Here is a 27383-nt window from a genome sequence, read left to right on the forward strand (position 1 = left end):
TGCTTGCCTATCCAAATTTATTGCGTTGTTTGAATAACAAAAGATGCACTGAGTGACAGGTAGTGCAATAGAGGATGGGCTTCGGTTTTCACTGTCAAAAAAGGGTGTGGATCAGTGACGATACAAAAATAGGAGCGTTGTAATTACATTTCATGAGTTTAAATCTTCTTTGATAGACAGCCTTCACAACCAATTAGCAGGGTTTAAATGCTCGCCCATTGATTTATTAGCCAATAGTAATGCATGGAATTCCGAGGTGGGCGGGCTTACCACGTTCAGTGCCAAGGCTTGTCCGTTTGGGAGCTCCGGCAACAGATGGTGGCAGTGGCGTCTACCTACGGCACAAATCTGACAGGGAGGAGACTCAAATGGGGGTGTCCGAAATTGTGAATAGAGTTGGTTGTCTAACGATGGACCGGAAGAAGACTTTGTCAGTGCAGCTCCATTGATAATTTCTTGGCTAGTCTTTTAGAATTTTATCTTTTTTTTCTTTGTTTTCCAAAGAAGGCCGCAAAAGCCTCGAACTGGATTTGTCGACACACTGGGCTCAGTTGCAAGAGGGCATCTCTGGGATTGCTCGGAAAGTCTCGTAAAATATGTCTGCTGGAATGTGACATTTTGAAGACGTAACACGGTCATTTTGAAGAGACTGTTTTATTTACTTGGTACCACAAAGTTGAATTGATGAGGAGCAGAGAAAAGTTAACGAACCGAGCTAACTAGTTAGCTAACATGCTATAATGCTAGTTGGCTACTTAGCACCGAAACTCTGGCATGTTGAATGAATGAATGGACCAGCTGCTTTAAACTAAGAGCGGCTTTTGTTAGGGCGAGAATATATCGACTGTTACATACGCCCAGTCTGACTTTCCACTAAAAGGCAAAGCTTTTGGCTGTTTGGTCTTCGGCTGCTGCTCTACTTAGCCACAAATGGACAGGAATGCAGTTCCTGGGAGTTGGTGGAGAGCGGCGTTTTAGGACGCAAAGATAATGTGCTTGTACTGAGTGCAGCCTGGTAATGTTTATGAGGCCGAGGGAGGCTAACCTCAGCTAGCTACATATATTTGCACTACTTGGATTTGGCTGCTATCGTGTGAAGCTTCCGCTCAGTTTGGAATGGGGAATACGGTGTCATGCTGCGTGTCTCCGGAGTCGAGCCCCAAACTGCCATCGAGACTGCCGGCAGAGCGGCTGGAGGAGTTCCAGACCAGCACCGAAGTGAGCGACGACACTGTGCCCTACCTGCAGCACATAAGCGACAGAGAGGTCCCTGATGGTAAGAGCCTGCCAGACATCCAGCACTTAACGATTCCTTTATAGCTTTAACTCCCGTTTTACTTTTCAGTATCTGGGCCTGTGAAACACTACACCCATATTTGTTTGTTTACAGGGAGGCTCATCCTAATCCACTCACTGGCACAGTGCAGAATGATCTTTGTGTGACTCCCAAGCACACACGCAAACTTAGATGACTGTATACAGGCTACATCATGTATGCACACACTTCTGTTAATATTGACCCACGGGATGAATCGAAAGCGAAAGATCATCCAAGAACTAAGTAATAATAGTGTTTCACAACTGTAGGGACAACATGCACACACCACACCCACTTTGGTTATTGCCTAGTTACACATCTGTATTTATTACCATGCCAGTGGCAAAACTGGCCTTTTTAATTAGGACATTCTTGGCACCATTTATCCACTGCATATATTGATCATATTGGCATTACATACAAAAGTTAGACATCAAATGTGAAAACAAGCTTTTTGATATCTTGGTTACTTGGAATCAATTTCTGCAATCTACTGTGTGGGGAAACTTGAATAGGTAAAAATAAAGAAACTGAGACACACATACAAAAAAAATACCCAAATGGAAACTGTGTTTAGTATTTTATTTTTTTTGCATGACATTTTTATGTTCACGCATGAAATTTACATATTCCTTAGGAAATAACTTCATCTTAATGTGTCTTTAAGCAGGTAGTTGTTGAACACAATGTAACAGAATAAAAAGTACATATTAAGTGTTGTACCCCTCTTAGTTTTGATGCCCACACTGTAATTTCATGCTGTGGTACAGACCCCGATCAGGAAAGTATCTCAGATATTTCTGTGTGATGTAGACCCAAGCTCAGTCCTTATGTCGCCACTCTTTATTGATTCCCCAGCTTGCACAGTTTATTCCATTTATGAGGTTATGGACAGTTGTGAGTGCAGTTTGTGAGACCAGCTGTTGGCAGGGTGAAAGTGGGAGTGGGAGGGGGGGATCAGGCCAGCAATCTGTCGTGCATTCCTTATGGTACTCCCTTAACAAATGCTTCTATCACCTAATCCCTTGTATTTTATGTAATGTGCCGTCTGCATGAATTTGGAGAAAACGGATTTCTAAGTTGTGGACGTCTATGAACCAGTGCCAGCAAATCAAACTAATGACACTTGTGCTCTGTTTAATGTCTAAGTTGTTTTGAAAACCAGAGGTTTTGTTTTAAATGTAGTGAAAAGTTTTAACATAGTGCTTGTGTCCTTGATAGTCTCTGTATTTGCACAGTAAATTGACAAAGTAACTGGACAGTAATGCCGTTGCATTTGCTAATAGTACTCGGGCAAATTGGATTTAAGGAGTAAAGGTCATTGTAATTGTAATGCTTTAATTGAAATTTTGCACACAATCCACCTGTCAGGCAACACGATTACATTTAGTTCTTCTAAGTCAGATGTGTTGGAGGCTTTAAACCTCCAGCACATCAGCACAAACAGGTTCCCAGTCTCTCTAATCTGTTCTGAGCTTCATGTCTTGTTTGTCTTTAAAAGATTAAAAGACTGTCTTTATTACATTATTCTCCACTATTTATGATGATGATGATTTACATAAATACACTGTGTGATGGTTTTGTTAGCTCACAACTTTATGGTTTTTCTTTGGATTTATTAATGCAGAAACAGGAGCTAAATGCTCCACACCAGCCACTAATAATGAACATTTAAATGCTTTTCTTGCTTTTGTTGTATCAGAGCTGGCCTTGGAGTCTAATCCATCGGACCACGCCCGAGCAAGCACCATCTTCCTTAGCAAGTCCCAGACAGACGGTGAGCAATCATAACATGACACTCACACAGCAGTGATTCACACAAACTGTCTTCATCTAAATCCCAGTTAACAGAAGACATGCACACATCTTTTCACTTGAGCAAATGTTTGAAATTCAGTGGTTTTTAACCTGCCAGCTCCCCTAGTTGTGAGATGTTCGGCTACACCCTCAGAGAACAGCACCGGTAACTGTTGGGTGAAATTACAGCAAGCAAGTGTTCCTCAATGCCCTTCATGCTGCACACTCTATCCTGGCTTAGACCTTAGTTATAGGTCCTGTTGTTATAGCTGCTGCTCTGCAGATACATAAGTGTCTTTTAAAAATTCATCACTTTCTTCACTGTAGAGTTTAAGACTAAGTTGTATCATTTAAAAAACCAAGTTGGCGATTACTTGAACGGGTCTCAGAAGATTTAGAACTTTATAAGGAAAATACAAAATAAATCACTTTTAATGGTGCATTATGAGTTATGTGTCCAAGACATAGTTGAATAAGTATATATGGTATTATATTTACAGAAAAATATCTAAACAAATGTAAATAAACTCATCTATCAACTATAATTTATTGTACATGATTCTTGAGTGTGAAAAGGCTGTTAAGTGCTGTGGTATTACAATTAGTCTTCTGTGATTGATGCTGCTTTTAGTCTTTGTTGAACATTTTAATTCTTTTGCAGTGCGAGACAAGAGGAAAAGCAACCACATAAACCATGTCAGTCATGTAAGTGTTTTGAAAATTTACATTAAATTTGTGCTTTGATTTTTTTTTTAAATATTAAATCACACTAAGCTTGGTTTTTAATATCCTAATGGTGACTTTAATATAACTAATTAAATGTAACTTATGAACTTAATTTATGGGCTATTAGCTTGTACATTTCATATTGTAGAGGGCTTCATTTGCGTTTATTGCCAGTGAATGAATCACTTTCAGCGAGGAAAACATTTAAACAAAGATGATCCACAAACATTGTTAAAACAAAACAATTATAACACAGAGCTTTAAAAAATTGGAAATGTAGGAAGCATGCGTGACCGTCTGTCCCCTGAGCACCAGTTAATTGTGTGTTGTATTTTTTTGTTTTTGTTTTTTTAAATGTGTGAAGGTGTCCCCTGGTCCACTCTCAAAGAAATACAGCTCCTGTTCAACCATCTTCATAGACGACAGCACCGTCAGCCAGCCAAACCTCAAAAGCACAATCAAATGGTGAGAATGTCTCTCGGAAACACAAACACACAGGGCTGTGTTGTCCAAAGGTCCCTCCCTCAAAAAAAAGTCCTGTTACATCAGAGCATAGTAATCCTGGAGTGTTAGAAAACAGATGCGTGACTAAAGCTCATGTTGTTTCCCCTCGTTTAGGACAATAATCTGTAATGACATGAGTCCAGTGAATGTGGATCATTATATCAGGATTATCTGAGTGTGATTAAATGAAGCCGTCTTGCTGAATGTGTCAGATATTTTGTCACACTATAAGCTCTAATACACATGCACACATGATGCTAGTGTCACACTGAGGTTGTAGCTATTAAACTAATCGGTTTTTTTTTTCTTTCTCTTTCAGTGTCACTTTAGCAATATACTACCACATCAAAAACAGGTATGTGTAAATGTTGGATTTGATTACTATCGTGTAACTTTTGGCAGATTATTGTATTAAAACTAGTGTGCCTGTGAAGTATATTGACTGATGTATTGCTTGTGCTGTAGGGACTCGGACAGGTCACTGGACATCTTTGATGAGAAGTTGCACCCCTTGTCGGTGAGCATGTTAATGAAATTAACCAGCTCTCCAGCTCAATAATGGTGGTAGACTCACATCGTTCATGTTACCATACCATACCACCTTTATTTATAAAGCACTTTAACATAAAACCAGAGTTCACAAAGTGCTGTACATGCTAATAGCATAAGTAAAGAAAATTAAAATGAGATAAGATAAAATAAATAACTAAAAAACTAAAATAAATTGAAACATGTTAAAACAAATTGAGTCAACCCCTCTAATCAATGCCAAAGGCTTCAGCGAATAAATATGTTTTAAGAAGACTTTTAAATTCAGAAAGAGAAGAGGCCTGCCTAACATGCAAGAGCAGATCATTCCACAACTTTGGAGCAACTACAGCAAAAGCACGATCACCTTTAAATTTATACTTAGTTTTCGGTACCTTAAGGAGCTGCTGATTGGCGGACCTAAGGGAACGGGCAGGTGTATATGGTTGTAGTAGCTCCGAGAGGTGGGGGGGGGGCCAGGCCATTAAGAGATTTAAAAGCAAATAAGAGAATTTTAAAAACAATCCTAAAATGTACAGGTAGCCAGTGGAGTGAAATTAAAATTGGGGTAATGTGCTCAGACTTTTTTGTTCCAGTTAAAAGACGTGCTGCAGCATTTTGCACAACCTGCAGGCGCCTAATGGACGCATCACTAACCCCAAAATAAAGTGCGTTACAATAATCCAGCCTAGAAGTAACAAAGGCATTACTGTCTCAAAATGCTGTTTCGATAAGATAGGCTTTATTTTGGCTAATTCCCTCAAATGAAAAAAGCTAGATCTTACAACAGCTCTGACCTGGCTTTCGAGTTTAAGATTTGCCTCTATTTTAACTCCCAGATTAGTGATGACTGGTTTAACATACTGTGCCAGCGAACCAAGATCTATAATAGTGGCCACATGTTGATGTGAGTCAGTATGAAGACCCATCACATTTACATGTGTAGGCACTCTGCCCACTGGTCTTCTCTGGGCCACATTTTTCTAGAAACTTCACAAGTTATTAAGAGTTGTGATGCATCACAAAAGGGATGTGAATCACTGTTTTAAAAAAAGCCATAATGAGGAAGAAAAACATCCTCTCTTGCGGTCTGCATTAATGACTTCCATTCAGTTGTAGATTTGCGATAAAGATGCAGAAGTGGTTTCTTTTCACTGCCTTACAGCGTGCTTTTGGCAGAGCTGAAGTTATCATAGTGGAAAATAAAGAAATTTCACTGTTAAACTTATTCTACATTTTAGCAAAGTTCCTTTGCTTCTGCAAAGTTTTTACAATTTCTGCAACATTTCAGCTTTTTCAGCTAGTTTTAGCAGACAGCTTCAGCTTTAAAGCATCCACACAGCATTTTCGCAGGAAATTCAAATTTTTCTAGTTTAACATGAAAAATTGAACAAGTTGATTGATCTTCTCTACAGAAATTAGCCGTGAATCTACAGCTTCTTTTTCACCAATCAATTTTCTATACTTAAGAATGTAATCGTTGCATCATGCCTGACACAACCAGCTTTTTGTGGTGCGTTTGTATTTTAAGTCTGCAGCTTTTGGCTCCAGACTTTCATACTGCATTTCGTTGCCCTGTACCTGTGCATGTGCAATGACAATAAAGTTGAATTCTATTCTATTCAGATGAATTACTGAGCTACAAAAAATAACCCCAAACAAACAAATGTGACCGGATTGTTGTTAGACCTTTGTTGCTTCTGTCAGACAAGTGTGTATTTTTCACCTCATGCAGAGAGAGCCAGTACCTGATGACTACGCATATGTAGACCCAGAACACAAACTGATCTACCGCTTCGTCAGGACACTGTTCAGTGCTGCACAGCTGACTGCAGAATGTGCCATCGTCACTCTTGTAAGTGGTGTCTTGATTTATTTATCACATTTACAACAGTAATTGCATTGCACACTGCATATTTGATTTCACCCAGTGTGTTTATATTAGAGATGGACCGATCCGATATTACGTATCGGTCCGATACTGACGTAAATTCCTGGATCGGATATCGGAGAGAAATAAAAAATGGAATCCGGTCCATTAAATATCAAAAAAGCACCTCACAAAACTTGCGACACGGCATAACTCGCCTCATAACCGTAGCACGTTGCAGCAGTATGCATCACGTGATAGAGCCGCTGTGTGTATTTGTAGCCTCGCTACCAAACCGGCATTTCATCTCCGAGGAAGTTTTCCCAGAGAGAAGTAAAGCAAGTGTGTAAGTTCATCTCTGAATGTTTGTAAAGCATTCCCACGTTAAGCTTAACAACAGATATATGGAGCGACTGCCTCTCTCTCTCTCTCTTCTTGCTGCTACTTCGTGAAACTGATCAATGATCAGCTGATCGGCTTTTCTGTCGCGAGTCCGTCTCTCTTCTTTGTTTTTGTCCCACTTTGCACCAGAAAGAGGAAACCAGCGGTTGAACAACAGCAGCACGTTTAAGCTTGATAAGCTGTTGTTAGAATTTATTTAATATTACTTTGTACACCAGGATCCTTTTCTACGCAGCTGACGGCTGGTAACTGTGCAGGGGCGGGTCTAGCAAAGTTTAGCCAGGGGGGCCAATAAGGCATTAACAGGGAAAAGGGGGCACAAAGACATACTTTTCTTTCTTATTCTCATTTAAAATGTCAAGCTTATAATAAATAATTATCTGACTCTTACACCCAAAGTTTGAATCTGATCTAAAATGTATAGAAGTCCATTACTGTATATAGTAACTGTTAAGTCTAATATACCCTAGTAAGCTATACTACTTTTTCCTTTGGGAAGATACCATCTGTGCAGTCTGCAGTTCTGTTGAAGAAAGATGTTGAATCTATTTAATTATTCTTGAAAAATAATTTATTTCTGTGCATTTTTTCCACACTGCATCAAATTAAAGTTGATTACGTCGATTAAGCATCATGAGGTGGAGGGAGGGTGGTTCCCTATTTTTTTTTTGCTGGGAGTTGTTGTTTATTTAAACTTGAGTATAAACTTATACAAAATGCAGCAAGATATTAAAAACACAGTTTTATTGATTAAAAACACACTATATCGGATTCATATCGGTATCAGCAGATATCCAAATTTATGATATCGGTATCGGACATAAAAAGTGGTATCGTTCCATCTCTAGTTTATAAAAAAAAGGAAAAAGAATTAAAACAATATATTGTTTTTGATTTCTGTCTGGGTTTGTTTTTTGTTTTTTTGGATGGAGCTCATGCCATGGTGTACTTCTACAGTATCAGAATTTAATCAAACACACAAAGATCACCAAGTGGATATTAACTCAAGTTGTGCTCAGCATCGTGTTTGTCTGTACTGAAGATAACCTGAGTGACATGAACACAGCTGTGGAGGTTTTTGTTGTTGAGTACTTTGATGTTGTATTAAATGGCCACCAGATGGCAGTGAACGCCTGCATTTATGCTGTTTTCCCAAATAGCAGAAACGACAGTTGATCGTCAGTATGAAGACAAGAGACACTCACTTTTAAGTCAGAGCTGTCAGAGTAGGATTCTCGAATCTTTCTAGCTCAATCCTGATATTTACTTTCAGTTTATATCATCCTACAGGCTGGGTATTTTGGAAAGTAGTGTTTTGCTTATTTATTTATTATTTTCAGCTGTTGCAAAAATGAAAACTCAGTATTCTGTTTTCAAAATGGCAAAAAAAACAACAACACATCTTTGTAGTTTTGCAGTGGTGCTGTTGTGGCTGTTGGCTTGTCTCATAATCATTGTTATTAGAACAAATACAGTGTGGCTACATACTGTAAAAGTAGTCCAAGTAGTCTGGAAGGTGCATATGGGGATTTTGCTCAGTACAGATACACACAACCAGACTATTGTTCCTGACTAATTGTAGCGAACTAGCAAAGGAATTATTAAAACCTCTGAAGCTTTTAACATTCTTCGTCCTGAAGGTGTACCTGGAGCGCCTGCTGACCTACGCTGAGCTGGATATCTGCCCCGCCAACTGGAAGCGCATTGTCCTGGGAGCCATCTTACTGGCTTCTAAAGTCTGGGATGACCAAGCTGTGTGGAATGTCGACTACTGCCAGATCCTAAAAGACATCACTGTGGAGGACATGTAAGTTGTACAAGGCTGTATCCCAATTCAGGGTCTGCAGCCTTAAAGTACGCAGCCTCAACGATCCTCAAGGGCCGCGTACTTAAAGACCGCTAAGGCCGGAAGTGCGAGGCTTGTGAAATGAGACGGTCTAGCCTCCGTTGCGCTGCCCAGGTTGCCTAGCAACCATGATACTAACAGCTGGAAACGTGTCATACAGCTTTGTTTGACAGAAATGAAGGAGAAAATCTTTTGTTCATTTGTTTGTTTGTTTCTACATGAGCTTTGATCATTCTCTGATTAAGCTCAGCTATTGAACGGCGTATATTTTAAAGTAAAGGCTTTAAAACCAAGTTAGTACAAACATCACTAATGTCACATGACTTTGCCGACATGTGGCCAACAGGAATGTTTTAATGTTCTTTGTTATTAAACATTTGCACATAAATAAGTAACATAATATTCAGTACTTACTTAAAGTTTACTCTTCGGACGCCCCTCATCCGCTTTTTTTTTTCGGCAAAATTATCCACACCCACCGCTGCGCTGTGCATTCTGGGATATGTTGCGCCATGAAGTCTACACCGCCACATCCTTAAAATTCAGGGAAATGAAGGACACATTTGAGGGCCGCATTTCGAGCAGCCTTCGAATTGGGACAGCCTTCGTCGCGTCGCTGTGACGTAATCGGCCTTAAAATGCAGCCTTTAAGGCTGCAGACCCTGAATTGGGATACAGCCCAAGTGATCTGAAAAATGAGAACATGGTGACTGTAAAAGAACCACTCGATTTAGTAACCTGTTTCCTGTTAATATAGTCACATCCTTGGTGAACTCTAATTTCTGTAGAGAAGATCGATCAACTTGTTCAGAAAATGCATGTTAAAAAAAGCAGATTTAGTGCTTTAAGTACACATATCAAGGCAAATCTTACTCAAGGGTTTAGAATAATAACAATTCAAATGAAGGAGTGAGTTTATCAAGGAAATCCTTGTTTTGCTGGTACTGACTGATCAAACAGCATACCGACTGTGGAACCAAACAGAGTCTTTTCATTCTGCTGTGCTGGTATCTTGCAGGCCCGTGTGAAGCATTCAGTCAAAACTAGTTTGCTAGCAGACATGTTAGAAATGAAATGTGGTAATAGCTGTTTCAAGCACTTGTAAGTGGAATGAAAAGCCAGAGAAGATGTTGGTAGAAGCTTGAATATGATGCACAATTTCAGAACATCGCTTCTGAAACATAATTGTAACATTTCACTTAAATTTGAAAGAAAGTGTTTGATAAATCCAGCTAGGAAGAAGAGCACCGTCCCCATTTAGCACCTCCTAAGGCCGGGCACTCAGCCTGTGTACAAAGCTGATTTCCCCCTTTGGGCTTGGAAAGAGATGCCGCTGTCACTGAATCAACATTGTTCCAAATATCCTCGGGTCTGTTTGAGAGGTTGAGAGAACATACAAGTACCCAAAATCTTTATTGGGTACTTGTTTGGGTTTGTTCTTGGTGCACTCTGTGGTGCCAAAATGTGGGTTGTTGGCATGTTCAGGTGGGGAAAGCTCCAGGAAATGCACATGCAATGAGAAAATGAAGAAATGTGTTGATTTAATTATTTATTTATTTGTTTTTTGCTGTCCGGCTAAGAAAATTGTTTGTTAATAATGCTCAATCCGCCCCACTACCATCATCACCAATAAATAAATAAATAAATAAATAAAAGGAATACATCAACAAGGATGCACTTAAAGCAGGCAGATGAAATACGGGGATGGAGAGAAGCCACAGCAATCTGTGCTGTCTGTCAGGCTATAAGAGTCGAGAGGCTGCACTTGGAAGACCCAGGCTTTATTTCCTACAATTGCTTTTCGTGTGTGTGCGCTCATATGCGTGTGTTTGTGAAAGAGGTCGAAAGTGCCTCCTTGTTTTTTTGTGATTTGGAAAGATGCGTGTGCGCTCTCTCTGCGAGCCCCCATCCCTCTCATACATCTGACCTACCCTGTCTGTGCCCTGTTTTCATTGCTTCCTCTGAAGTGTCTTTGTGATCCCGGCCCGGTCTGGATGGAGGGATGGGAAGAGGAGTAGAGGGAGAGAGAGAAACAGACGGAGAGAAATGGAGAGGAGGGTCTCAAGTGCTCTCACTGCTTCTACATAATGGTCCTGGCTCTCGCCCGCTCCATTAGTTGCCCCGGGAGACCAGACATCACACATACACTCACACACTCGCTCTCACCACCTTTGCTGACCAACAAAGCATCCTGGATGCTGTCTCCTTGGCGACCACCTCCCTTAGATTTTACTCGTGACTGTGATGATGAGGAAGGATGATGGAGGTTGTAGTCTTGAAAAGGATGAGCTGTGATACTCCAGCTAAGTGCCTGGATGTCTGATTACCCACGTGTGAGTGTGAGACCTTTATAAAGATATATCAGAGTCCATCTTCAGAGAGATGAGTTTTGAAGCTGAAAGTGACTGAATATAAAAGTTTGTGTAGAGAGAGGTTTGTCCTGTCTGCTTTTGTTTCTTCAAATCATGTCGTCTTCACTGCTGCTTGCTAAACGAGCAGAACTCATCAAAATGTCTTATTGAGAAGTTGTTTCTTACCTGTCAGTTGGACCCTGGTCCCCTTTTTCTGTGAACAAGTACAAAAAGGAACTTTTGCAGTGGTTGTTTTGGGGGATTAGTTTACAGTGGCTTTTCACTAAAAAGATATTGTATACTAGGAACTTTCAGATGTTGTGCTTGCAGGAGAAATTGTCTAAGCTAAATATTAATATTCCCTTAATGCACAACTGTAGTTGACTATTTACTTCAAAATCAAGGCTGTTGCAACAACTAGTGCTGTGTGATACTGCAAATCCTTTTCAGGGTCGCGGGGGGAGCTGGAGCCTATCCCAGCTGTCATAGGGCGAGAGACCTTGGACAGGCTGCCAGTCTGTCGCAGGGCTAACACATGGAGACACAGGCTGTATCCCAATTCAGGGTCTGCAGCCTTAGAGTACGCAGCCTTAACGGTCCACAAGGCCCCCGTACTCAAAGACCGCTAAGGCCGGAAGTGCGAGGCTTGTGAAATGAGACGGTCTAGCCTCCGTTGCGCTGCCCAGGTTGCCTAGCAACCATGATACTAACAGCTGGAAACGTTTATACAGCTTTGTTTGACAGAAATGAAGGAGAAAATCTTTTGTTCGTTTGTTTGTTTCTACATGAGCTTTGATCATTCTCTGTAAGATTAAGGTCAGCTATTGAACGGCGTATATTTTGAAGTAAAATGGGGTGGCTGTAGCTCAGGTGGCAGAGCAGGTCAGCCACTAATCAGAAGGTCGGTGGTTCGATCCCTGGCTGCATGCCAAATATCCTTGGGCAAGATACTAACCCCATGTTTGCCTACTTGTGGTGGTCAGAGGGCGCCAGTGTCTGGCAGCTGTGGCTACAATGCAGCTTGCCATTGCCAGTGTGTGAATGTGTGTGTGAATAGGTGAATGAGTGAATGTAGTGTAAGGCGCTTTGGGGTCCTTAGGGACTGAGTAAAGCGCTATACAAATGCAGGCCATTTACCATTTAAAGGCTTTAAAACCAAGTTAGTACAAACGTCACTAATGTCACATAACTTGGCCAACAGTAATGTTTTAATGTTCTTCGTTATTAAACATTTGCACATAAATAAGTGACATAATATTCAGTACTTACTTTACTATGTTACTCTTCCGGCGCCCCTCATCCACCGTTTTTTTTTTTTTCCGGCAAAATTATCCACACCCACCGCCGCGCTATGCATTCTGGGATATGTTGGGCCACGAAGTCTACACCGCCACGTCCTTAAAATTCAGGGAAATTAAGGACTCATTTCGAGCAGCCTTTGTCGCGTCGCTGTGACGTAATCGGCCTTAAAATGCGGCCTTTAAGGCTGCAGACCCTGAATTGGGATACAGCCACAGACAACCATTCACACTCACATTCACTCGCACATTCACAGCTATGGGCAATTTGGATTAATCAATTAACCCATCGCCATAAGCTGCATGTCTTTGGATGGTGGGAGGAAGCCGGAGTACCCGGGGAGAACATGCAGGCATGATGGTGGAATTGAACTCGGGACCTTCTTGCTGTGCGGCAACAGTGCTAACCACCGTGCTACCATGCTGCCCAGGGCCAGTGCCAATATTTTTAAACAATAAAAGCAGCTTATGTAATGAAGAGACCGTGTCATGAGTTCTGAGATGAATCATCATCATGTTTGTGAATTCTCAACATAATTGTAATGATCACTAAATAACTGATTTTCAGTTTTCACAATAATTAAAAAAGACAAAACAACAACACACTGAAGTTTTTCATGAATTTTAAATGTGTCTGTCTTTAAAGCACTTCTGTCAGCTTCTGCTGTTTAGATGTGCTATAGTCTACAAATAACATAAACATGATAGTCAACACAAAAAATAGACATTTGTCATGGTTAATAAGTTGTGATTTTGTTTTTCTTTATTATATTACAATTTTTTTTAAAAAGAAACTCAATTCAGTGGATACGCGGAATACCAAAACCACCAGCAATAGCAACAGTACTATTAATATTTGAATCGGTACGCCCACCTCTATCATAACCAGCCGCTTGAACTTTCAAAAAGCAGGTTGCAAAAACAAGTGTGATTCTGATAAATCTTTTCAAATGTCTCCTACCGTGTCACAAATTATGTAAAATGCAATTATTTTTTTTAACTTTGAGACTGGTTGACTAGGCTGATCTTTCCTACATACACACTCATACCCTACTGTCCAAATTACGTCCCAGGTTTTGACTGTTGGGAATAACCCTAAGGTGTCTTCCTGATCTCTAGGAATGAGATGGAGCGCCACTTCCTGGAACTTCTGCAATTTAACATCAATGTGCCGGCCAGCGTCTACGCCAAGTACTACTTTGACCTGCGACAGCTGGCCGATGACAACAACCTCAGTTTCCCTCTGGAACCCCTCAACAACCAGCGTGCCCAGAAACTAGAGGTAAGCTTCCTTCCAGAGACTACAGAACATACGTCTGTAATACTCATCTAATGCTGCCTCAGATTAGGAGTTGCTGGTGGATACTCTGTAATCTCAAGTTAACCCTTTAAAGCCGGTTGGAGCGGGCACGCTCTGTTTTGCGTAACTATTTTTAAATCCCGGTAGCTCTGCAACCACGTGAGCTAGCGCAAAATTTTTTTTTGCATATGAAACCTGAGGAGTTGTACTTACATCTTATGCCATCAGCTTGTCCTCGGTCACAGTTTCCTTCCACATATAGCTTTGCAAAAACTGCATAAAAAGCACTTGCAGCAACACAAACATAATATTCCAGAAACACGCTTTGCCGATCCGATCAGCTGTTCATAACACTTCCTATGTTGGAATAGACGTCAGCGCGAACTTTCACATGTCCGCCATGACCTGCCCGAAACTGGAAGTGACGTCATTTTCGCGGAAATGTAGTCTTTTTACCATCAGGGCCTCATGAGCCTATACTGGTGTTTTTAAAAGTTATGTTTGACTTTATGACTTTCTGTGTCGTTTCTGGGATGCTTAGGACTCATATTGCACTGCTGGAAATAGTTTATTTTGATGCATATGCTGCTTTTTTGCAAATTTGCATCATAATATTTATTTTAGTTTTCCTGCAGCGTATAAAAATTGGTGTATTTCAAAAATAAAACTATGAAGACACTCAAAATAAATGTCCTGTGGTGGGAAACTATTTTGTGCAACTTTTTTGTATTTACAGTTTTGAGGGATAAGCCTCTTAAATTTCTCTAACTAGAAATATATGTTAAAAAAAACAAAAACGATTTTAAATTTTTTTGTAGTTTATTGCACTTTTTTGCAATTTATGTAATTACTATGCACTTAATGCAGACACATTATTAAAATCTGGGCTATAATGGTTGTATTGATGTATAGCAACTTGAAATGCTCCCAAAAATGGCTCCACAGCATGTAAAAAAATAATAATATAATAAGCTCTGGCGGACTTGGTTCTATGGTAGGTCTTAAAGGAGCTATAGAGCTGTTTATTTTGGCAACTGTTTCTATGGCACGATTTACAAGCAGGATTTAATTGAACTAATAAAAGTGTTAGTGATTAGTACAGTAGGAAGAACCACCCTCTGAAAACAGTCTGAGAAATTTCTTATGTAGCTTTTTTGCTCATGACCTGGATTTTTAAAGTGCAACAAAGGCTGTTTTATCATTTACTAATCATTAGATACCTTTAATTCAAACCACCTGGTTAAATCAAAATGATCTAGTCCATCTGTGTGTGACCTTTGAGTAATTGTGCTTTGATACTGCTCCTCCAGGCCATTTCAAGACTATGTGAAGACAAGTACAAGGACCTCAGTCGAGCCGCAATGAGGCGATCTCTCAGCGCAGACAACCTGATAGGTATACGACGCTCCAATGCTGTGCTCTCATAGACTGCTGCCCTCTGACCTCCAAAGTTCAGCTAACCCACAGCCAGCCCCAGAAAGCATTACCCACAGAGTTATCAGGCAAGGACAAAAACGCCACTGTATGACCTGTCCACACGGTAATTTACATTACAGCTGTAGACGTGCGTGATTGTTAAATTAAAGGTGTTTACCTTATCTGAAGCATTATCATATGACTGTTGTTTTTACAAGTCATTTATTTATTTGTTATGTCTATCACTTCTGAGAGAACACATTGAACATGAATGATTGAGTTCATCATCTGTCTGAAATACACTTTAGTTTCTATTTTTTTTTTTCTACAAAAGTGTTTGAATTACATCATGCAGCCTTAAAGGATGAAGAGTGTGGTGAGTTATATTTGTTGTTACTGTCACCGTATTCCACGAAAGACCAAAACCAGCAAATGTTAGATTGTTCAGATGTGGCAAATTGTTTTGTTTTTTTTGTTAATGAAGATTGAAATCATGCTTGAGTGCTATAGCATAGTGAAGTTAAAGTTGGTTGGTCATTTCCTGGGATTCCTTAACAGTATATAAATATAAACTTTCACCAAATGTATCCTTTTTTTCCTTTAGCCACAAAAAAAAAATGCAAAATGATCTTTGTTGTAAATTAGATTTAATACCAGAAGTTACTGTGGCGACTGTAACTCAGACATGTTTACTGTCGATATGTTTCGAGTACATTTTTCTGTCCATCAGGATTGAACATCCACCATGTCTCATATTACAAGACACTGAGCTGTTGTCACTGTGTGGGAGCTGGCTGACGTCTTCTCAGTCAGCTGTTTTGTGACAGGAAAATCAGGAGTGCCATTTGCAATTTGGTGTTAAGTTGTGTATAAACAAGGCTGTTTACTGACTCTGGATCAGTATTTGAAAATTAATGGCTCCATATGGAAGTTGGGTATATGCAGGTCAGTCTCAGTATTAAGTTCCTTAGATCCTCATCCCCCCCACCCCCCCATCAGATCACCAGTGTTGTTCTTGTCCAAGGACCCATCCAGGCTAAGGTTTGGAACACACTACACAGATACTGAGGGGGGAAACAAACTGATGGATGCTCCCCTTCTCTTTTGCTTACTATGTAGGCTTCTAGCTGTGAAGTTTGTCTTGTTTTTAATTGAGAAAAAAAACATTTGCAGATGGAGTATTTTAAATAAACACTAATCATGTAACAAATGTGGTTTATTGTCTTTTATGTTGTGTCTTTACAATCAGCTAAGTTCTAAACATTGTTGAGAATATTGAGCCTGACTTCCCAGTAGGGCTGCCACGATTAGTCGACTAGTCACGATTACGTCGACTATCAAAATCATCGACGACTGATTTAATAGTCGAAGCGTCATTTGAAGCTTTGTAAGATCCCAAAAAGACGCAGGAATAAGTAGTAGGATTTAAGAGTGTAATAACGGACTGAAACAGAAGATGACAGCACTGCATGTACAAGGATGCCAGCTGCTGTTAAACTCCAAAGAAGAAGAAGCTGCGTCCCAGAATTCATAGCGCAGCCCAGCTCAGTTTCCAACAAAGGCGGCAGCTAGTTAGTTTTAATTTTTTTTTTATTTTTTATTATTATTATTTATTTATTTATTTTTTAAACTTTATTTAACAAACAGTGAGTATACAACATACGAACAGATGAAGTATACAAAACAACAGAACATGAACACAAAAAGCCAGGGGTAAAAGAAAAAGGTAACAATTATAAGAATACACGCAAAAATTCACATACAGATATTGTTTTGAGAGCCTTTTTGTTGGTGGAGTCTGATATTGATTGAATGTACATTTCCACATCCTTAAAAAAATGACAGAAATATGGTGTTTTGTTAGTAAACTTACATTTATGGATAAAAAATTTAGCTAAAAGTATTAACAAATTTATCATAAAAAAACATTTATCATACTTCTTGGGGAACTTAAAGAAACAGAATAAAACATTTTCCCATCGTAAAGAAAACTCCCTTAAAATATGGACAATAACAAACCTGCTAAATTCCTTCCAGAATCTCTGTGTAAAAGAACAGTACCAAAAAAGATGTGTCACAGTTTCTGGATGATCCCCACAGAAAGTACAATTAGTATTTATGTCCCTTTTAAATTTTACTATGTAGTGACTTGCTGGATAACATTTATGTAGAACTTTAAATAGTTTTAATATTACTGTCACTACCCGATCCGGACCGGAAACCCGATCGGTACCCCGCATGCGCGAAAGGTGTCTACTTCCGGTCGTAGCGTTTTACGATAGTTATGGGTCAGAGTATCTGTTAAAATGTTAAGAATAATAAGTATATCTTAAAATGTTTGCAATAATGAAGCATTTCAGTACAATGTAGACAAAAACAAAAAAATAAAAAGATAGTGACAGATCGGGACTCCCGATCCTTACTGCGCATGTGTAAAGTCAGACCGTACAACTCGGGTCTACCCGATCCGTACCGCGCATGTGCAGGGGTTTTCTTCTTCTTCTGTTCCTTTAATGGCAGTTTACTCCCCAGTGTCCGAGGATACCACCACCTGCTGACCGAGCGAATGAACCCTATTGTAAACTGAATTAGCGTCATTACAAACGTGTGTTAAATTTGATTTAGTGATAGTCGAGTGTTTATGCTTGTCTGTGTGGAGAGGATTGTTGGAATAGTGATGATGATGTCCGCTATCACTGTCAATTGCCAGTAAACACTTCATCTGGCTGCTGAATCTTCACGTGACATATTACAAAGTCTGTATTATTAACTCTGTAATTAGGCGCCATTCTTCTTATTTTACGGCGCTGTTGTTCAATCGGGGGATGCTCTCTGTTGAGGAGAAAAGCATGAATTTGTTTGTATACGGATTATCCATTGTTGAAATGTCCCGGGCAGTCGAAAAGGAGGCAGAGCTGTTGAGAAATGCTAGGAGCTAACTGGGCGCTAACCGTATCATTCAAATATATTGAATGTCGCAATGTTGGCAAAGAGAGGAAGTGACGTAAGATTTGCGCATGCGGGGTACCGATCGGGTTTCCGGTACGGATCGGGTAGCGACAATACGGTTAGCGCCCAGTTAGCTCCTAGCATTTCTCAACAGCTCTGCCTCCTTTTCGAATAACCTCCCCGTTCATATATATATACTGCTGAGTCTATCCAGTCTTTTAAAACATATCTTTGTACTTTGGTTCAAATTTTAAACAGATATATATGAGGCTCTTTTTGTCAGTGGTGAAATTGAAACAAGTTTTTCTTAGTTGAGTTAGATAAATCATTCTGATTGCATAAATGTCTAAAGCTCATATGAAAGCACTTCTGCAAATTTCTGTTAACTGTACTGCAAGTATAGGCAAAAGTTAGTTAAAGGCATCTTTTGAATCTATCCTTTGTTGCTTTCAGTGGTATAACAATATACATGGTAAATGGACTGGTTCTTATATAGCGCTTTTCTACTCTGTCCGAGCACTCAAAGCGCTTTATACAGCTAATTCATTCACCCAATCACACAAGCACTTCTAAGCTTAAGTGCTAAGTATCTAACATTCATACACATTCACACTCCGATGGATGCATCGGAGAGCATGGGGTTAGTATCTTGCCCAAGGATATTTGGCATGCAGACTGGAGCAGCCTGGGACTGAACCACCGACCTTCTGGTTAGTGGCTGATCCGCACAGCCACCCCACACTCACTTGTAGTGATGGGATTTCCGGCTCTTTTTAGAGAACCGGCTCTTCAGGTTGTTTTGTTGCTTTAATTTATTATTAACAATAATATAAAATTATGCACAAAATGAATTACTAATGTAAAAAAAAAAGTGGTTTTATTTATATATGTTTATATATAAATATATAAAGTGGCCCCTAGAGACAAAACGCGTACAAACTCCAAAACACATTTCTAGCATGAACTGAACTTCCAAAACAGAGCTACATAGATCTCTTAAATTACACAATTGAAAGCATATGTGTATTGTTTGTGTATTTATACACAAGCATTCATATATATTCAAATAATTTAAAAAAAATTTCGTTTACCTGTTACTACCACACACCAAATCCGGTCGTTGGTACTTCCTGGCTTGTGTAGCCACTAGGCTCAACACTGCCCCTAGTCTTTTGTACGTGTTTTGGAGTTTGTACGTGCTTCAGAGTTCGCTTTGTCTGTAGGGGCCACCGTAAATATACTTTTATTTATTCACTCCACATAAAATGTAATAAATAAATCATATAATACAAAAACCAATCAACTTTTTCCTTTTAAACAAATTTAAAGTGAAACAACACAAAACACTGCAAACCACAACACAATTAAATATAAATTAAAATATGAAAACAAAAAGAAGATGCACATTCTCTGTCATATGGGCCTGCATGAATAAACTTTCTGAATCCTTTATCATCTGCAACTGAAAATAGTTGTGGATGATTACTATACCTTTCTGATGTGACGTTGTTGTCCCTGGCTCTCTTTCTCTGTCTCACTATGGAAGAAATATAGTATCATCAGAATTCAACTATTTTTAGACATTGAATTTATAAGAGTGAATTTTTATCCTCCAAATTTCCCTGCAAAAATATTCACCTGCAAAAAATTCACCATCAAATATTCACCTGCAAAAAATTCACCTGCAAAAGTGATGAACTTGAATGACCCAAGCCAGAGCAATCAGCACTAGATCGAGTCGAGCGGCTCTCAGCCAATTAAATTACGCTGCTTGATCACACGACACCGTTAGCCAGCAGCGTGTCTCCTAAAAGAGAGCTGTTTAAAGGTGAGTGATTAGGTTTTTCTCCTAAATAAAGATCATTACAGAACGCGTAGTCCTACTTAAAATCCCATTCATTTTTCTTTCATTTTATCATCTACTCAAACTAAGGAAAACGTTTGACCAACTCAAAGACACTTTCCACGCCTCCCCTGCCTGTCTGCAGAGGCAGTTTTGAATTTAGGAGCGGCAAGATGGCAGCGGCAAACCCTGGCGGTTCTCTGGTAAGTATATTGTTTTTATCTTCAAGTTTGACTTTTGAAACGTTAATTTTATTTAAATCCGTTGCTCACGTATAAAGTACACAGACGGGGTCTTTGCTCAACTAGTCTGAGGCGTGTCTCACTAAGCGCTACATGCTAGCATCCTGCTAACCGAGCTACCCTTTACATGCTGTGCGTTAGAAAATAGGATACTCGGTACAAAACCATACTCCGCAGATATTGATAGATAGACGAACACTGCAAATATAATGTTGGAAACGAGAACGGCCTTTGGTGAAGGGGTAAAATACACCATGAATAAAGCCATAGAGTGAATGGCTGCCATGGTTGCAGAACGGCCTGATTTAATGACAAGAAAGGGGAAGAGTGAGGTGAAGTGAACCAAAGCTACAAAACACGGTCAGACAAGGCGGCAAAAGGGCTGTGATCTGTCCGTCAGTATGAAGTTGGTGTGTGCTTTGGTGAACAAAAACTCGAGACCGGTAGCAGGAAGATGGGACACTCGTGTTTCACTGGAATAGTGGTGAATTAAAACATCGTTTGTTGGGTGTAAATGCATCCATACAGGCGAGACAGAGGCAGACCAGACAGTGAAGAAAACAACGCAAACATTAGAAATATTAAAACGGAAATATAGGATTAATATAACATACAATTAGGGATAAATGTAAGGAACACAATGTAAATTATATTGTAAAGTCATTAAAACAGTATACTCTGATTAAAAGAAGCATGATAATAATAAAAACATGTACAAGATGTATATTTGTACCCAGAATTTAACAACTATAAAGTTGTAGCATGCCAGACCATCTTGATTGAATGTAACTTCGCTCCACACAAGTTTTATGGTAGACATATTCATATTGGTATCTAATAAATGATTAATTCTTAGATTTTATCGAACGTTAATTTATAAATTGTTTCTGTCTTTATGTGTTTGTTTCAGATTATGCAAAATGAAATTATTCAGTCAGCAAGACACTTGCTGCAGTTGCTGACATCATCCAACCGAACTGCTGCTGTGATGAATCAGATACAAGGTACTTTAGCATAGGGCTGCTCGATTATGGCAAAAATGATAATCACGATTATTTTCACTGAAATTGAGATCTCGATTATTTGACGATATTTATTTAACCCTTTAAGACCTACCATAGAACCAAGTCTGCCAGAGCTTATATTATTTTTTTACATGTTGTAGTGCCATTTTTGGGAGCATTTCAAGTTGCTATACAGAGGCAGACCCCACAGTGAAGAAAACAACGCAAACATTAGAAATATTAAAACGGAAATATAGGATTAATATAACATACAATTAGGGATAAATGTAAGGAACACAATGTAAATTATATTGTAAAGTCATTAAAACAGCATACTCTGATTAAAAGAAACATAATTGGGTAGGATGATGATGATAATAATAATAATAATAATAATAATAATAATAATCATGTACAAGATGGGTATGTATACTTGTACCCAGAATTTAACAACTATAAAGTTGTAGCATGTCAGTACCTTACCCCATCCATTATATCCACACTTTCAGAAAAGGATATGGTCAATATCTTTACAAATACTATCTAAACTTAAACAGAATATTCCCTCTGCTTCTTGTATACACCCTCAGGGTTTGTGATCAGCCAGCGGCTGATATAATTTTAATTTTATACATTGATTAATGACCTGCAGAATCTCATCATATTAAGTGATTCATAATTGTCACTTTATGCTTTCTCCATCTCTAAAGTGATGACATCCTTGCATTACATACTTAAGGTTCATTTTCTGCAGGCAGATTTACACTATAACCTGCAGCGTTCTATAGATGGACACATAAAGAAATGAAAAATTACATGTATGCGCTAACTTTCTAAACACTTTGTTACATTTATGATAAAGTAGATTAAAGACATTTGTCGGCCTTGGCTCATAGTTCTTGTCTTTAAATTAACTTTGTCTGTGTGTGTTTCAGGTCAAAGACTGAATGAACCAGAATTGCAGCCATGGGTCACTGTGAGCATCACAGGGAAGGTTGAAGCCGCCCACTGCACCTGTAAGGCCGGAGTCATGGAGACCTGCACCCATGTCCCTGCTCTTCTGTTTAATGTAGAAGCAACAGTGTTGATCTGTGGCACAAGGACTGTTACAGATGAACCTGCATACTGGGTTTTGCGACCAAGATACAGTCAGTGGTTGGCCATAAGATAGACTTCTCTTCAGCTGCCCAAAAAAACGCTCTCAATCAAAACAAACAGACCATCTGTAGTGACAGGTAAAAGGAGCCGTCCTCAAAAAAGAAAAATCCCACCTGCTACTGTGGAGGAGTTGTCACTGCTGTAATGCCATAATGTTTTATCTAGGGGTCTAGGTTTGTGCCTGTAGTGCACTGCCGTGTAAATAATTTGCATTTACTGAATATGTACTGACTGAGTATCACTGTTCAAAAATTGAATAAAGAAACAAACTAATTTTTGCCTCTTTTTTTTTATTAAAACCACTTTATAGAACATCACATCAGTTACAATGTAGAATCCATGTCACTGGAGCATTTTGATTCAATAAACTGTATAAAGGTGAGCTGTGAAGACCAAGGACAAGTGCAGTTCACAGGTTTTCTATCTAAGGAATCCCAGAAGATTGCATGGTGTCATTGCCCAGCAGTTGTTCGCAGGACATATGGACTCAACCTCAACAATCCCTCACACTGAGCAGCATGACGTGACAGTGCAGAGGAAAAACTCCCCTTTAACAAGAAGAAACCTCCAGCAGAACCAGAGCCCGGTTCAGTACCAGCAGCCATCTGGGTTTGGAGGAGAGAGAGACACACAGAACTACCAAAAGTATATTTATTTTTTTATGTGATTGACTGTTGTAATTCAAGCCCTGAGTGTAGAGCAGGTAAGATATAAAGTTGCATTCACCTGGTCATTTCTTGATGAACGGATGGTCTTTCAGGGTTGACCAAGCTGGTACCCTGGCCACCTTGACTCTGTTCTCTGCAAGATGTTGCAAAAAACAGAATCATATGGAGACAATATTGGACACAAAAAATATATATATAACAATTTAGTTAAATGTAGCATTAACTCATAAGTCTTGCTAAAGTAGGGCTGCTCAATTAATCGAATTTTAATCTCGATTACGATCTGGGCTTTCAACGATCATTAAAAATGACTGAGCCGATTATTAGCCCCTCCCTCGTGCTTTACTCTCGCGCTGCTCCGTGTGGCAAATCGAGCGCACCTCTCTGCATTTCGAACACGTGTCACAACAATTAAGAGGACCCGAGGGAAGCTCGGAAAGCTAAGCAGAAGTTATTTGGAGAGGAGAGTGACTGCCGTTGGTTGAAAACAGAGGTAAAAAAAAAAAAAAAAACTTCAGTGGTGTGGAAACATTATGGGTTCGTGGAGTCGGACGTGGATCAAGTAGACACAGTGTGTAAACTTTGCTACAGTGTCGTAGCTGCACCACAGAGCAACACTGCAAACTTCACTAAACATAGATGTTTACATTTTTCATTTGTTTCTTATATTGCAAACATTTGCACTGTTATCAGTATTTGCACTATTTTATATTATTTTTTAAAGTCATTATTAAATACATTGTTATTGTTAACCCTTTAAAACCGGTCAGAGCAGCGCCCTCCGTTTTGCGTAACTATTTTTAAATCCCTGTAGAACCGGAACCGGGTGAGCTAGCGCAATAATTTTTTTTGCATATGAAACCGGAGGAGTTGTACTTACATCTTATGCCATCAGCTTGTCCTCGGTCACAGTTTCCTTCCACATATAGCTTTGCAAAAATTGCATAAAAAGCACTTGCAGGAACAAAAACATAATATTCCAGAAACACGCTTTGCCATTCGATCAGCTGTTCGTAACACTTCCTACATTGAAACAGCGCGAACTATCGCATGTCCGCCATTTCCTGGCCGAAACCGGAAGTGATGTCATTTTCGCGGAAAATGTAGTTTTTTACTTGTAGGCCTTAAAAGCCTATACTGGTGTTTTTATAAGTCATGTTTGACTTTTCTGAATAGTTTCTGGGATGCTTAGAACTCGAATTGCACTGCTGGAAATATTTATTTATTTTATTTTATTTTATTTTGATGCACATGCTGTTTTCTTTGCAAATTTGCATCACAGGATTGTTTTTCGTTTTTCCTGCAGTATATAAAAATTGCTGTATCTCCAAAATAAAACTATGAAGACACTCAAAATAAATTTCCTGTTGTTGTAAACTATTTGCAATTTTTTTGTATTTAAAGTTTTGAGGGATAAGCTTCTTAAATTTCTCAAAGTAGAAATATATATTAAAAAAACAAAAATGATTTTCAATTTTTTTGTAGTTTATTGCACCTTTTTGCAATTAATGTAGTTACTATGGACTTAATGCAGACATATTATTAAAATATGGGCTATAACAGTTGTATTGATGTATATCAACTTGAAATGCCCCCCAAAAAATGGCACTACAACATGTAAAAAAATAATATAAGCTCTGGCGGACCTGGTTCTATGGTAGGTCTTAAAGGGTTAAATAAATATCGTCAAATAATCGAGATCTCAATTTCAGTGAAAATAATCGTGATTATCATTTTTGCCATAATCGAGCAGCCCTATGCTAAAGTACCTTGTATTATGATTCATCACAGCAGCAGTTCGTGTCGTCAGCAACTGCAGCAAGTGTCTGAATAATTTCATTTTGCATAATCTGAAACAAACACATAAAGACAGAAACAATTTATAAATTAACGTTCGATAAAATCTAAGAATTAATCATTTATTAGATACCAATATGAATATGTCTACCATAAAACTTGTGTGGAGCGAAGTTACATTCAATCAAGATGGTCTGGCATGCTACAACTTTATAGTTGTTAAATTCTGGGTACAAGTATACATACCCATCTTGTACATGTTTATTATTATTATTATTATCATCATCATCATCCTGTAGCCTATATGCTGTTTTGATGACTTTACAATATAATTTACATTGTGTTCCTTACATTTTCCCTAATTGTACGTTATATTAATCCTATATTTCCGTTTTAATATTTCTAATGTTTGCGTTGTTTTCTTCACTGTCTGGTCTGTCTTGTCTGTATGGATGCATTTACACCCAACAAAGGATGTTTTAATTCACCACTATTCAGGGCTGGACTGGGACAAAAAAATCGGCCCGGGCATTTTGACTAGAGACCGGCCCACCAAAAATGTGACGTCATTCAGGGGTAAAACCGCAAAGGATTCTGGGAACTTGTGGCAAGCGGTACTAGCGCATGCAGGCTTTCAATTGAACTCAGTTACACAGCGATAAAAAGAAACACAAAAAATGGCAAGAAACTGTTGTATTATTAACTGCAATAGCCGGTGTTGTGCCAAAAAGCGATTGTCTGCCAAAAACTGATTTCCGATATTTGCCAAAAACTGATTGCTCGTATTTAAATTGCTATAAGTAACTTGTTGGCCTATAATATGTGAAACATATGTCAAATGCATCCCTCATGGATGACATAAAGTCATATTGAGCTACAAACAACATTAGTGTAACAAGGTAGAAGCCGCAATCAGACTTTGGCAGCGAGTTTTATAGAACCTTTATTTATGCCGTTAAAAAAAAGTCAAATTAACATTAAAAATGTATTTTGCAAGAAGTCGTTGGACAGCAGAAATGGCTCAAATATTACAATTGTTCTGTAAAAATATTTAAAGTGGGGATAAAGGACCGGATTGGTTATAATGTAAGTACAATAACACAGAGTTGTAAAGATACTTGAAAAAACAGATAGTTTTTTAATTCCATATATAGCCCCTTTGTAAACGCTGTTCACCGAAGTCTATTTACCAACATAGATATTACACATAAAAAATACACGCAAACATTGGAAATCAGTTTTTGGCACAACACCTGTTGCATGACAGTCACGGGAATCCGACGGGTAAAAAGATCGGTTGTTATCGGATTACGTCGTGGAAATTGTTTAAGCCATGTTTCCGAAGTAACAAAGAGCCGATGGATGGCCTATAAGATTGCTAAACAAGGGGGAGGGTGCATCCGACCTCCTCGGCTGTAATTGGTCCAGCCCAGAGTCGATCATGACCAATTGGCCAATCCAACACCTTTCATTATTTATACCCTTCCAAAAATAAAAATAAAAAAATCGATCGGCCCATAAAAACAAAATATTGCCAGCGGCCGCTGGCCAGTCCAGCTATGCCACTATTCCAGTGAAACACGAGTGTCCCATCTTCCTGCTACCGGTCTTGAGTTTTTGTTCACCAAAGCACACACCAACTTCATACTGACGGACAGATCACAGCCCTTTTGCCGCCTTGTCTGACCGTGTTTTGTAGCTTTGGTTCACTTCACCTCACTCTTCCCCTTTCTTGTCATTAAATCAGGCCGTTCTGCAACCATGGCAGCCATTCACTCTATGGCTTTATTCATGGTGTATTTTACCCCTTCACCAAAGGCCGTTCTCGTTTCCAACATTATATTTGCAGTGTTCGTCTATCTATCAATATCTGCGGAGTATGGTTTTGTACTGAGTATCCTATTTTCTAAAGCACAGCATGTAAAGGGTAGCTCGGTTAGCAGGATGCTAGCGAGTTGAGCAAAGACCCCGTCTGTGTACTTCATACGTGAGCAACGGATTTAAATAAAATTAACGTTTCAAAAGTCAAACTTGAAGATAAAAACAATATACTTACCGGAGAACCGCCAGGGTTTGCCGCTTCCATCTTGCCGCTCCTAAATTCAAAACTGCCTCTGCAGACAGGCAGGGGAGGCGTGGAAAGTGTCTTTGAGTTGGTCAAACGTTTTCCTTAGTTTGAGTAGATGATAAAATGAAAGAAAAATGAATGGGATCTTAAGTAGGACTACGCGTTCTGTAATGATCTCTATTTAGGAGAAAAACTTAATCACTCACCTTTAAACAGCTCTCTTTTAGGAGACACACTGCTGGCTAACGGTGTCATGTGATCAAGCAGCGTAATTTAATTGGCTGAGAGGCGCTCGACT

General features: G+C 39.1%; 1 protein-coding gene and 1 long non-coding RNA gene across 2 annotated transcripts; one reads left to right on the plus strand and one right to left on the minus strand.

The window, feature by feature from the left end:
* The first annotated feature begins 300 nt into the window (after positions 1-300).
* ccnyl1 (cyclin Y-like 1) lies at positions 301-16566 on the plus strand. The gene is made up of 10 exons (XM_087829800.1): positions 301-1276; positions 3021-3095; positions 3777-3820; positions 4206-4306; positions 4665-4700; positions 4811-4862; positions 6609-6728; positions 8786-8952; positions 13760-13922; positions 15251-16566. The coding sequence occupies exons 1-10, from the start codon at positions 1117-1119 to the stop codon at positions 15365-15367; spliced, it is 1035 nt and encodes a 344-aa protein (XP_087685926.1). The 5' UTR covers positions 301-1116; the 3' UTR covers positions 15368-16566.
* A 6160-nt stretch (positions 16567-22726) lies between these two features.
* Positions 22727-27341, minus strand: LOC148098337 (uncharacterized). The gene is made up of 4 exons (XR_015716577.1): positions 27292-27341; positions 27074-27186; positions 24990-25070; positions 22727-23353 (listed from the first exon to the last, which is right to left on the minus strand). It is a non-coding gene; the product is annotated as an uncharacterized LOC148098337 (long non-coding RNA).
* Positions 27342-27383: the final 42 nt, after the last annotated feature.

The sequence above is a fragment of the Neolamprologus brichardi genome, chromosome 16 (genome assembly GCF_056152115.1).
Source record: "Neolamprologus brichardi isolate AB-2024 chromosome 16, ASM5615211v1, whole genome shotgun sequence".
NCBI classification, from domain to species: domain Eukaryota; kingdom Metazoa; phylum Chordata; class Actinopteri; order Cichliformes; family Cichlidae; genus Neolamprologus; species Neolamprologus brichardi.